The 14,152-nt window shown below is 40.2% G+C and overlaps 1 protein-coding gene across 2 annotated transcripts in view; it reads left to right on the top strand.

Annotated features, from left to right (window-relative positions):
• Nucleotides 1-13,940, top strand: part of SLIT3 (slit guidance ligand 3) — an 810,414-nt gene extending 796,474 nt beyond the window's left edge. For both annotated transcript variants that reach the window (XM_061616805.1, XM_061616804.1), the window contains 4 exons: nt 3,776-3,930; nt 6,274-6,559; nt 7,605-7,813; nt 10,715-13,940. In XM_061616805.1, the coding sequence (XP_061472789.1) occupies nt 3,776-3,930; nt 6,274-6,559; nt 7,605-7,813; nt 10,715-10,953 (889 nt within the window). In that variant the 3' untranslated portion in view covers nt 10,954-13,940. The remainder of the gene's footprint in view (nt 1-3,775; nt 3,931-6,273; nt 6,560-7,604; nt 7,814-10,714) is intronic.
• Nucleotides 13,941-14,152: the final 212 nt, after the last annotated feature.

Below are 14,152 nucleotides of genomic sequence, written 5' to 3'. Positions count from 1 at the left end.
TCCCAGCTTTAAAACACACCAGTGGTGGTAGTTGAATGTTATGCTATTTCTACAGTATCAAAAGTAATTTCTAGAATCCCAAGGGCTGTCCCAATAGCTGAACAGTAGTTCAAGCATTGGTGACTTCAGGAGTAGATTACTGCAATACATTTTATGTGGTGCTTCCTTTGCACTTGACTTGGAAACTGCAATTAATGCAGAATGCTGCAGCTAGATTGCTGACGGAAGTGAGACTCTGTCAGCAGATAACACCCCTGCTCAGAGATCTACGCTGGTTGCCAATTTGTAACCAGCCAAGTCAAGGTGTTACTACTGGTATATAAAACCTTTAACAGCTTGAGAGCAGTTTACTGGTGGGATTGCCTTACCTGCTGTGTGCCCACACAAGCGCTTTAATCTGTGGAACTCACCCTGTTACAGGTATCACAAAATATTCGGTCCACACTTGTAATAAATTGTTATTTTAGTGTGGCAGCACCTACACTTTGGAACTTCCTGCCTATTGAGATCAGGCAGGTACCTTCACTGTAATCCTTTCAGCCCCTGCTTAAAACTTTTTTGTTTAAGGAAACCTATCCAGACACGCAGATGTTGTGCTTTAATCTTTAGTTTATTGTTGTTTTAGTTGTTTTTAAAATGTTTTTAATTACTTGTTTTATCTGTTTTCTGGATAATTTTAATGTCTTTTATAAACCACTGAGAAGTTTTTACAATCAAGAGGTATATACATTTTGTTAAATAAATAAAGGGTCCCTGCAGACACCTGTGCACTTTAGAATAAGTACTTCTAACCCTTGGGCCAGAAATAGTTGAGAATGACCTTGTAAAATGCAACATCTTTCCTTACTTAATCAAAGGAAATATGGGATATGAAGTGTATACGTCAGAATTGTGGCAAACACAATAAGGAACAGCCAGTTGTTTAATCCACACTGAAGTGTAATGTATGCACAGCAGAGAACGGACATGCTTTACTGGGAGTGTGTGTCTTCAGACACATATATACATGTCATCTATTCCCACATTTTCAGCACTAAAGCAGCTCAATTTGTGTAATATTTATAGTCTGGGCAGTTAGCTCAGTTTGATTTTCTGGATCATGTCCTAGAATTTTTATTCTGAGAATTTCTAGATGACAATTTTTATTATTTGTTTGTATCCTGCTCAGAGTAGAGTAGAGCCATTGGAATGTATATACCTAAGTTAGTCATGTCAACTAAATTCAATGGGTCTACTCGATGACTAACATTGAATACCACCTATTATTATTGATGATATCTTTCCTAAAATTGCTAGAGAGACTGCACAAAGCTTAAAACAAAGAGTTACATTCTGATTAAAGGCAGGGTACACTAGAAGAAAATGAAGGTAGGGAAAACGACTTTTTGTTTTTCATACTGAAATTTAGAAATATCAGCCCTAAAAGAGTTAAAAATATTTTAAATGAAAACTATTTAAGTAATTACAAGTTTGAATCATGTTAACAAAGACATTTGAAATAGTCTTGCATTTCATTCAAGAAAAATGAAAATACTTAAGATTTAGCCCTGTTTTCTTATGTGTTCTACCAAGACATATTAGCTTCTATAACCCTGTTAATAAGAGCATTTAAACCTTAATCTAGAAAGGCCATATGCTGTAGAGGACTTATTTATGTCTGTGCACTCTAGCCTGAAATAATAATAATAATAATAAACATCCGGCACTGCAAAATACTGTAGTGTTATATTCTGACAAATGATGGTTACTTGGACATCTACCGACAAGGAGGCCAGGTTGGGAGGAGTGAGACTGTTACTGTTTCAGACATTGATTCTACCTGAAAGTTCAGAGGTCACTAATTTAGCTGCCTCCGTTCAAGAAAAGAACAGCTCCCATCACAGGAGTTTGGTCAGTTATGTTTACAGCACCACATAGAAGCACCAGTTCACACAAATGACAACTCCAGCCAGTCCAAGAGCCTGAGTGTCTCATATAGTCATGAGATAATTATTGGTGTTAAGTCCAACATATTGCCAGAGCAAATGTGTCTCCTGCCTGACCTGTCCTATGAACACAAGGAAGATGGCCCTAGTGAGAAGGAGCAGAAACTATTTCACCTGCCCAATCACAGCTACCAATATATCCTACTGAACTTTTAGCTGGAATGTCTCCTTTCCTCCAGCAAGCTGTACAATAGCCCTTTATATGCCCTGCTTATAACTCCTCACCACATAGCTCAAGTGATTCTCCCAAGTCCAGTCAGTTTCAACGGGGTTGAATCTTGCTCCAGACCAAGTAGTTAGTTGCTGGCTACCCTACACATAATCAGGAACAGGTGCCATTAAGATAATTAGGCTGTGCTAATATCTGTAGCCTAGGCTTCTAATCCTTGTGGCTACAGAGTAAAACATGAGAAACATGGTCACCATGAGTCCTAATAACAAAGGGAGGAACCGGGGTGCAATTCCATGAACAGAATACTTCAGGGTGTTTTTAACTAGTTATTAGCAGTTAGGGGAAGGAGTTGGATTGGGTCATGGAACTGTGACATTTTAGCCTTTTGCTGTACTATTTTCCTGATTTCTAATTTCTCTTCTAAAGCTACTAGCAGAAGGGGGGAAATACCAGTATTACATGGGTTTCATTCCACAAAACAGATTTCTAATTTAAGGGGGGCAATATTAATTAGGGAAAGAACAGGAGAAGAAGTTAAAAATCACTCCACTGCCACCAGTTGTGACCCCTATCAGATTTTGCCCCACTCCCATGGACAGCTGTTAGTTAAAATAAGAATAATGGTCATGTGGGAGATCCTGATCACAGATCTCCCATGTTATGCTTAATTCGGCCCTTAAAAACCAGGAAGCATAGAATGAAAGGTTTTGGTTGTGTCCCTAAATACTTAGAAGTGAGGTTTCCTTGCTATTTATATTACAAATTCAAAACTGGTTTTGAAATACAGCACGCCTCGAGGTGGACAAAAATCCCAACAAAGAGCCTTTTTGGATTGTGGTCTCAAGAACTAGACACAGTTGTCCAAATTCAATGTTTCTTGTTTTGTAGAATTTAGCAAGCAGAGACCTCTCCACACTAGGCCTTCATCGTTGTTGAGACATTGCTCTTCTGCAAGATGTAAAGGTCCAGGAAAAAAAGAGAAAAATAGGGAGGGGGGCTTTTTTAATAAAACACCTTTTTTCCGGGCCTTCACATCACTACAACCATCATTTAATGTGATATTTTCCATTACAGTCCCATAGTGCCCACCCCCTTGGCAGATGATTGGTGCACCATGCATACCTGTGACAAGCAAAAAACAAAGTTTGAACCTTTTGTACTGTACTTTTGTTTTTGTATTTGCACAACTGTGCTTTACCACCAAGGAAGATGATTTTTTTAAAATGAAGAAACAAATACCAGCTTTTAAAAATGTAACTCGACAATGTAGAATGTAGTGGTTTGACAGTTATATTGTCTCAATTTTTCAGAATAATTGACTCAGCAAATTATTTCATTCCAAAGAAAATAGATAGTGTAAAAGCACTCAAAATCTTTCCTTGACAAGCCATTGCAAAGATTAATGTCTTACATTGGCAAATTATTGTCATTTAGTTTGGATTTACATCTGTCCTCAAACATTAACCAAAGAGCTATATATTAATGTATTCTAACTGCACATATCAACTCAGTTTTGCATTTATATTATTGCACTTAGTGCAGGTGAAATTACATGACTGCAGTAGAAACCTGGATATCATAATACCTTCCTAATTTCCTACTATTTATTTTCTCTCAGTGTGGAAACAGTAAATGATGGACAATTTCACAGTGTGGAGCTGGTAATGTTGAACCAAACGTTGAACTTGGTTGTAGATAAAGGTGCTCCCAAGAGCCTTGGCAAACTGCAGAAACAGCCAGTAGTTGATCAAGACACTCCACTCTACATTGGAGGTAAGTTCAGTTTTTGGCAGAATTGTAACTGAGATCAGGAGATTTGCAATTGCATCCCTTTTTCTAAATGGTAAATGAAATGGGGGGTGCATCAGGGTTGAATTGCTGGGAGATAGGATTTTTCCAATTCGAATTATCCTGTCAGACCTATTATCATCCCCATTAGGAAAATACTAGTTCTGGGGAGACAATTCATATTGGGAAAATGGCAGAGGCAAAAGGGTTAAAACTCCTCCTCTGTGTCATAGCTCCAATCCAAATCAACCCTCAACCCCCTCCTGGAAGTTTCATTTACCGTTTTTAAAAATTATGAAAATCTGTGTCCAGATGTCCAAGTTCACAAAAAAGAGCAGATTTTTAAAGATATGCCAACACTGTGGTTTAGATGGCTTTCTTTTAGTATTCATTGCTAACAACCTGTGTATTCATGAATCTGACCCCTATATTCTTCTTCCATTGTCTTCAGATGCAATATAACAGAGTAATAAGGCCATCCTAATTATGCATTAATAGGATTTGTTTGTCTGGTTGAATTATACATTTGTACCTTTCCACTGTTCTACAATGTTGCAGATGCAGCAAACATATGCCTGTAGTACAAATGTATGCAAGGAACAACAACAAAAGTTAGAAAGATGGAAAATCTGTTGGGATAGCTTGACCACAGTTGCCCATGCACTGGTAACATCAAGATTGGATTATTGCAATGTGCTCTATATAGGGCTACCCTTGAGGTTGATCTGGAGGTTACAGCTAGCATTGAACATGGTGGCTAGGTTGCTTGTGAGGACATACTATTGCCAACATGTAACACCTTGTATGTGGGATTTGCACTGGCTACCAATCTGCTACTAGTTCAAGTTCAAGGATCTGGTACTAACATATAAGACCCTATACAGTGCAGGACCAGGCAGGGCCGGCTCCAGTAATGCGGGGATCCTTGGGCATTAGCCTGCCCTGGGCCCTTCTGCTTCCCTTCTGCGATCCCACAGATCGCAAAATGAGCTTCCGAACCGCCCACCATCCTCCGCCATCCCCAGCGCTTCACCTACCTTTCTTTGCTGTTCGCGCAGGGTTGCCATCAATAAAGATGGCGGCCAAGGTTTCCGTAAGGGACTGAAGCCTTTGCCGCCATCTTGGTTGATGGCATGCAGCGCGCACATTGCTGCCATCAACCAAGATGGCAGCTGAGGCTTCAGTCCCTTACGGAAACGCCAGCCACCATCTTTATTGATGGCAACCCTGCACGAACAGCAGAGAAAGGTAGGTGAAGCGTGGGGGATGGCGGGTGGCTCAGAAGCTCGTCTTGTGATCCACGGGATCGCGGAAGGGGAGTGGAGGGCCCCTCAGGGCCCCCCCAGGGGCTCCTAGAGCTGCGGGGCCCTCGGGCCAGTGCCCAACCTGGCCGCCCTTTGGAACCGGCCCTGGGACCAGGTTACGTGAGAGAGCACCTTATCCCTCAGATATCTATTAGGTCACTACATTCTGCAAGAGTTTCTCCTTCAATACGTTAAAATATCAGAAGCCTGCTCCACAAGAGTTCAGAGGAAGGCTTCAATGTGGCTGCCCATTTTGTGAGACAGCATCCCCGTTGAGATATGGCATGTACCCACTATCTATACTTTCTGGAAACAAGCTGGATGAAAAGGTCTCTGCCTTAGGTGATCATTTTTTATTGTTTTTAAATCTATCTTTAGGGTTTTTTGGTGCTATTTTTATGGCATGTTTGTAAATCCCCTTAAGATGCATGTAAAAGGTGATATAATGACATTTATTATTATATCATTATCATCATCATCATCAAGTGATTTTTCACATTACGGCTGACAAAAAAATAAGAGAAAAGGCAAGGAAAGATGCAAGGACAGATTAATGAGTATGGGATTTCTATACATGCAGAGAGAGAAAGAGAGTTGTATTGTTTAATACTCAGGATAGGCTACAACATAACTCCGCTATATATCCTGTGAAGTAGGTTATCCTGAAAGCAAACTGCAGAGCAGTGTTCTAAACCTGGTTCCAAACCTGTATCATTGTAAATTGTTTTGTTTATAACTAAGGTATTTATGTGTATTTGGAAATTCATTCCAAATACATGCTTTGCAGTATGACATATACCTTCACAATTATATATGATCTGTTTTCGAATGAGATACAAAACTAGTCATGCTTAGTAAATGATGGCATGGCAGAGGTGTAAACCTGAACATACTGTGCATTGTGAACTACTACTGTCCACTTAGATAATTTTCCCCCGCCACATCATTACACTCACACAGCGTTCTTACAATGCCCTGGAGGTGATCAAGTATTGCCTAAAGTGTTTTACAATGTTCTTTGCAGGCATTCCTACATCTACGGGACTGTCTTCATTGCGGCAGGGCACAGAGAGGACGACCAGTGGTTTCCATGGGTGCATTCATGATGTTCGTATTAATAATGAACTGCAGGATTTCAAGGATCTACCACATCAGTCAGTAGGAGTCCTTCCCGGTTGCAAGTCCTGTAACATCTGCAAGCATGGCATCTGTCGCTCTATTGAGAAGACAAGTGTTGTCTGCGAGTGCCACCCAGGCTGGACAGGATCCCTATGTGACCAAGAAGTTAAAGATCCCTGTCACAATAGCAAGTAAGGGTGCTTTCAGACTGTTGCAATTTTCAGGTGGCATTCAGTCACATAATGGCAAATTCAGTTTGCATAATTGAAGTTGATTTAGCACTCTTGCACAACAAACCTACTTTCCCTGAAAAATAGACTTTTGATTATAAGGAAAGTGGTGAGAAAATGGCACTGGAAAGTGTGAGATAACATTTACTTGACTCATCATCTAACGCCCTCACAAACAAATAAAAATGAATGCTAAAAAAAAACAGATATTGCATAACATCCCTGCACATTTTGTGCAATCAGTCAGGATATGAATGTTCAATAAATGTCTGGAAGTCACCTAAGGTTTCCCTCCAAGGTGAATGGAAACCAGGGCAGAGGAATGGCGTATTTTTTGTTCAGTCAGCAAGCATACTGAAAAAATTAGGACTGTGCCCCTGTTCCCCCTCCCCCCACAACAGTGTATTTTATTGAGAATGAATTAAATGTTATATTATTTCTCATCTGAATATTCAAAACAGTAGGTTTAAAATATAATTCACAAGAACTGCTACTGTCCTTTTTGATTTCTAAATCTCCTTACTGCATTTATTGTTTAGCATCTTAGATTCAGGATGCTTCCAAATGGGTGTTTATTGTGGACTTGGTGATGCTCATACATGCATGTTTTTCAAAACATTCACACAATTTTGGCAGTATTGCAATGCTAGCCTACATTTTTCTCATTTATCTGGATTTATCCATTCCATGGAAAATCCAGTAAAAAAAATATGTTGCCAATGACTCATTTGTCCCCCCATCTCTAATCCACATAATCTATCTTTGAGGATGTTGGCATTTATTGTACTGTAGGGTATTTATATGAGGTTCTTATATACCACTTTTCATTGTATGATCCCAAAGCAGTTTCCATATAGAAAAAGATGAATAAAGCATAACAAAATAAAACAACGTAAAGCACAATTAAAATACTCATATTAATTAATATACAATTTCATTTCATTTCTGTCAACTCTGTATTCAGCCTGAAAGACACAAATTAGCTTTCTCTCTCCTTTCCTCCAAGATGCCTACATGGTAAATGCATAGCCACCACCTCTTCTTATGTGTGTAAGTGTATGGAAGGTTACATGGGCATGTATTGCGACAAAAAGAATGATTCCTCCAACTCCTGCAGAGTTCTGAAATGTAGCCACGGGCAGTGTAAGATCTCAGCATATGAGGAGCCCTACTGTGAATGTGATCCAAATTACACCGGCGAGCACTGCGATAGAGGTTGGTATAATTGCAATGTGTGTGATATGTGCTTTGCTCTGACCTGTTTTGTTCATTACAAATGAGTACAAGGGAAAAGAGAACTCTGTAGATTTCTGTATATTCTAGGGACAATTCCCATGTGGATACTGCATTTCATCTAGTGAATGACAATTTTAAAAAAAGATGTGACACATCTTGAATGGTGCACTTTGACTGAGAGCACCTTGGCTTCTAGGGTCCACTTATCACTCAGTTTCTTCCACGCATCTAAATAGCCTAGTTATACAGCAGATACATAAGGAATCTGTGTTACTGTTACAGTATTTCTCCACCAGCCTTGATCTGTGACACTCAAGGCATGAAGTTATCCCTAAATTATCTCCATCTTGAAACCTATTATAGTCGCAGTTTCATTTAAATTGGATTAAAATCCAGAAGTAACAATTAGGAACATAGCAAGCTGCCTTATACCAAATTGGACTATTACTCCATCTAGCTTAGTATTGTCTACACCACTGTTATTCAACCTTGGGTCTCCAGATGTTGATGTACTACAACTTCCATTCTCCCCAGACAGCATGGTCAAAGGTCAGGGATGATGGGAGTTGTAGTCCATCAATATATGGGGACCCAAGGTTGAAGAACACAGGTCTACACCAACGATGGGAAACTTCTGTCCCTCCAGATGTTGCTGGACTACAACTCGCATCATCCAACAATAGGAGCTATATCAAAGTAACATTGAAATATGCCTAAACAAAATGGGAAGAGATGTTGACATCTCTTGCTCCTGCTCCCCTGGTGCATTCACTATAGCTGCCCAATTTCCCTGCTTTTTAAAGTTTGATAGAAATATCTGTGGGCTTTAGGTACATTCTTAAACCGCAAGGTTTTTTGCCGATTAGTGAATTTCTCTGCTTTTTAATCCGAGAGGTAAGAAATGGAATCCTGTGCAAGTTTGCTGAGAATAGATTGACCATTTGCATGCTTATTGAGATCAATGGGATTTACTCCCCTGCAGTCATGCTTAGGATAGGTGAAATTGACCACAGGGGATGGGGAGGGGAGCAGGAAGAGGGGGAGGGAGGGGAAGAAGGGCAGAGGGGAGGAGGGGGATGGGAGCAGGAAGAAGGGGAGGAGGGGTTTGATCATTTGCATGTTTGAGTTCAGTGGGATTTACTCCTGTGCAATCATGCTTAGGATAGGTAAAACTGACGGGGGGGGAGGGCGGGCTGGAGTGGGCAGGGGATGAGGAAGAGGGGAGGGGAAGAGGAAGGAGGGGAAAGGCAGGTCTGATCATTTGCATGCTTATTAACTCCTATGCAGTCATGGTTAGGATAGGAAAAATTGACCATGGGGGAGGAGGAGGGGGAAGGGGAAGGGGAAGGGGAAGGAGCAGATTGGAGGGGGCAAAGGAAGGGGGAGGGGAGGTTTGATCATTTGCATGCTTATAGAGTTCAATGGTATATACTTCCATGCAATCATGCTTAAGATAGGTAAAACTGACCATGGGAAGGAGGAAGGGGAGGGGGAGGAGGGGATTGGAAAAGGGTGGGCAGGGATGGGCAAAGGAAGGAGGAAGGAAGGGGCAAGAGGCAGGGGATAGGAGGGAGGAGAAGGTAGGGTGGGTTTGATCATTTGCATAATGTTCAGTGGGATTTATTTCTATGCAATCATGTTTGAAAATGGAAATGGACTGCCTTCAAGTCGATCCCAACTTATGGCGACCCTATGAATAGGATTTTCATGGTATACAGTATTCAGAGGTGGTTTTACCATTGCCTTCCTCTGAGGCAGTGACTAGCCCCAGTCATGGCTGTGTGGGGATTCAAACCCTGGTCTCCTAGGTCATAGTCCAACACTGACCTGGGGGAGGGACAGGGAAGGGAAAGGGAGGAGATTGGGTGGGTGGGTACTGGGCAGAGGGGAAGCCCCTTTCCTTTCCAAAAGGAAAACATTGTGAACAGTTCATTGCTTTTAAGGGTTTCCCCCATCTTTTTACTCTATAGCAGGCACATATAGCCTCCCACCCAAATTTAAACCAAAGCTGTCCCTGGCCACATCCACACCAGGCCTTTATTTCACTTTGGAGAGTCATGGCTTCTCTCAAAGAATCCTGGGAAGTGTAGTTAGTGAAGGGTGCTGAAAGTTGCTAGGAGACGCCCTGTTCCCCTCACAGACCTTCAGTCAGACTGTTAAACCAGTCTGGCTACTGGAGCTTTTTAGAGTTTGAACTCTCTATTCTCTCACTGTTTTGTGTACCGCCATGAAAATTGAGAGGGTTGTTAAGCAAGCATTTCTGAATTCAGGACTATAAGTTTTGTAAGGTTTTGTTTTGATATGAGCTTATGGGAAGCATCAGAATGGCATGGGGGTATTTTCAATTTAACATTGCGGAATGTGAAAAATCCACGCTGGCTATAGTATACTCTCGTGGCTGTATAATAAAGATGTTAGCAATATGCCCTTTCTGGTGTTTTTGTTAACTCTGCCTTCTTGGTTTGTGCAAAGTGCACTTTCCCTTGTATTTCCATCACTAAGTTCTCACTTCTCTGCCCTGAGTTCTGTAGGCATGAGGTAAGAGTGATGTAGGTTCATCTGCATGCTGTACTGTAACTGGGTGCAGAATCCAACCCTCTATTGTGGCTATACAGGCAGAAAATAAAGAGGACAGGAGTGTCATACTGAAGCTGCAGTTATGCCAGAATAATATTACAGCAGCATCACCATGGTTTCACCCTCAATGACATTATACCAAGGTTATGGTCATATAACTAAGTGTTTTAAGTGCACTTCATAGCAATCCAATCTTTGTTCAGCCAGCATAAGTCAAGGATAGAGTTGTGGTTCAAATTCATGTTCTAGATGTTTAAGCAAATGTTCAGATTTCTGAAAGCATGCCTTTGTTTGTCTTAATAGAGAATCCATGCCAAGGAGAGATTATCCGTGAATTCATTCGGAAGCAACAAGGTTCCATCTCATGCGTCTCCATGGCCAAAGTACCTCGTGTGGAATGTCATGGCAGCTGTGGAAATGATCAGTGCTGCATTGCCCTCCGGAGCAAAAGGCGGAAATATGGCTTCCAGTGTGTGGATGGCTCATCCTTCACAGAAGAGCTAGAGAGGCATGTGGAATGTGGCTGTGCAAAGTGTTTATAAACAGCTGATCAGCCTCTTTGCCCTTTTGTATCAACTCAGATGTGCGATCAAAAACAGGACCTATTTACTTTTAAGTGAAGAAGAGAATATTAAGTATATTGTAAAATAAGCAAAAAACAGAAGTTATTTTTATTATGAAAAGTGACTATTTTCATCTTTTATTATATAAAGTATCTGACCGTTTTGGGTATATGTATCATATAGTGAGTTATATTTACTATGGATTTTTTTACAGTTGTAAAAAAAATTGGAAAAATTATTCCAAGCCTAAACACAGGGATTAAAAACAGAGTATAGTTGATAAGCTTTGCACGATGGCCAGATGTGAAGATAATTCAAAGAATCTGCCACAGAAATAGTGAAAATAATCATGAAAGATGCCAGATCGATGCACATCTAAGAGTAATAGCTCTCAGGCATCGTTCCTGTCCAGGCATACTCGGTAAATATTCCTTTCAGCTCATGGAACTGCTGGTTGTGTTTGTCACTGTTGTGGATCCATTTGATATCATTGCCAAAACACACCACGACGCTGCCGTAGCTTGGGCCTTACGCACAGATATTATGCACGTATTAATGCAATGGTAATAGTAAAATGTTTGTCTTCTATGTATGATTGATTCACACACAATTGTGTTTAGAATAAGTTAATTTTACTGTGTAGCATGGCCACTCTTGCAAAAGGCAAATTTAGGAAAGAAAGGTGGTGTTTCTAGCAGATGGAAGGTAAGCAGTGTGTAACATTTAATCAACAACAGAGGAGATAATCCTGTTACTTGGCACATTCTTCCCTTCCCTTCCAGCACATGAAGCAACATCACCACTTGCTGATCCTCTTGGCTCCCATTCTGCATGCACAGCATATTGCATACATTTTCTTATGCAAGGGAAGGACCATAAGGAAATATCTTGTAGAGGCAACTTCCTCTAACTCCAGATTACTTTATGGTTTAGATTGCAGAAATGCAAAGGATGCTCTGAAATATGCCTTACCAGACTATGACAATCCATTTTAAAATTCCTAGGTTCCTTACTGTAGGAGCATTTAACTTACTCCAAGGGTTCTACCACAGTGCCCATTAAGTATATTGCCCCTTTCAATCAGTTCCTGCACATGCTGAATGTAAAACTATAAAGTAATGCAGATTAATTGTTGTAAACTGCCCAGAGAGCTTCAGCTATGGGGCGGTATACAAATGCAATACATAAATAAATGACAAATCCATCTTTAGGTTCAAGTCCAGCTGACGCAGCCTGAAATAGCCTCTGCATGGCAGTTGATTCATATGGTGTGGAATGTGTCAACTTATAGATTATGTACATACCACTGCCAGATATTTCTGGGGGCTGCAGGCATTGGCAATAGCAATGAATGTCTTCATGTGATAGCAGTGGTCCACATGGTATGTTATACCTGCCATGTGTGAACAGCCACTAAAACTGTATCATGCAGTTTCCACAAGGGGGAGGGGGTCATCACACAGAAACCAGTCTTTAAAATGGAGCTTTGGAGAGGGAAACATTAACGATTGTTGACCACCATGACTACCTTTGACAACCACATCTGATCTATTCTTTCAAGTCCCTTTTCCCCCACCCCCTTTGTTCTGTTTAGGAGTGTAGTAGTATAAGGACAGCCTATAATTCCAAGAAGACATGGATGAGACAAAGTGGAGTATTCAAAGGTGCCTGGGAGAACTAGGTCTCCACATTCCAGTATGATCCTGAAATCCTGGCAAAATCCCCTGAACTTGGAATTGAGTGTTCACAGCAGAGGATATCCATATTTCTTGAGAGCAATGTATTCATATGTTTGCCTTTAAAAACAGCCATGGGAGTGATTCACACTAGTGGCCAGCACAACCTCTCCAAAAAGAACAGATTTGTATCATGCCACAAACATTTTACTCCTTTTTTCAGATTTCAGAAGTCTGAAAATGCTTAAGAGTCTTTATACTAATTACAGTCTTCTGAAAGCCACAATAGTTTGTTCAGATTTCCTTATGTATTCTCAGGATAATTTCAGGCAGGAGGGAAATGACTGATACAATAGTTGCCTTTCAGAATAAATAGTAGTACATGGAGCCTGCAATCAGTGAAACGTAAAACAATCACTAGTTACTTTGCCAAAAACTGATTGAAATAATACAGTTCAGGAGCTGGTGGGGGAGAAAAGGCCACTATAGAGAGTGGGGTTTGTTATTTTGAGCACAATATGTGATCCTAGAAGCAGCTGGAATTTATAATATAGAAATGTACCACAATCTGCAGAGACCAAAAGTTTGCAAAAACAAATGCAACAACACTCTCTTGTGTGAACAAGACTTTGGCACAACCCCCCTTTTTTAATATTTATTCTTTTTGATGGCATCTGTTACCCAAGAAGCTATTGCCTTAGTTGCAGAGAATGGAAATCCAGTCAGAATAGACCAATCATAGACTTGTAATGCTACTAAAAGCTATACACTGCCAAGAAAGCAGGAAAATAATTATTTTAAGCTAGTTGCAATGTAAAGAAAGGAGATATAATCTCCACATGTGTCTTCTTTAAGTACATCTTATTAGACAAGGTAAAAAAAGCCATCATCGTTTTGTGAAATAAGTCCAACAATGCTTCCACGATTGACAGGCTGAGCAAGAACTAGCCACAGTAGAGTGAGGCTGGCAGTGTTCCATCAGTACATATTTGGACTATGCAGTGATTTTAAAGACACTTTATTTGTTTTCTACCATTAGACGGTTTATACTGTACTATATTTCAACTATATGATATGGAATCCTTTGTTTTGTTTTTAAGTGCCAAAAGGTCTATGAAGTAAGTTTTAAAAGTGTTAATTAGATCTCTCTAAACTCTAAATGCGGTACGTTTCGGCTATTGTAAATGGAACACAGTAGCTTACTTTAAAAAAAATAATATAAAGAAAGATGCTAACCCTATAAAAATTGTACATTGGCAATGTGGATTGATTTTGTGTATTTTACTAGATTATGATGTAATAAATTTAAGTAAATTGTTGGGTTATGGACAACTGTTCCTTGTCCTGTGTTGCTATGCAAGTTTTTTTCTTCTATCCATTGGGCACATTTCCATCTGGAATTCACCTGCCCTGCTGTAATTGATCCAGGACATTTGAGAAATACTTGAGACAGATGACAGTCTTTTGGGTTAAGACCATACAATTAATGCTAGGGACTGTAC

The sequence above is a fragment of the Rhineura floridana genome, chromosome 3 (genome assembly GCF_030035675.1).
Source record: "Rhineura floridana isolate rRhiFlo1 chromosome 3, rRhiFlo1.hap2, whole genome shotgun sequence".
Lineage (NCBI taxonomy): Eukaryota > Metazoa > Chordata > Lepidosauria > Squamata > Rhineuridae > Rhineura > Rhineura floridana.
This window is presented reverse-complemented; position numbering and strand designations above follow the sequence as displayed.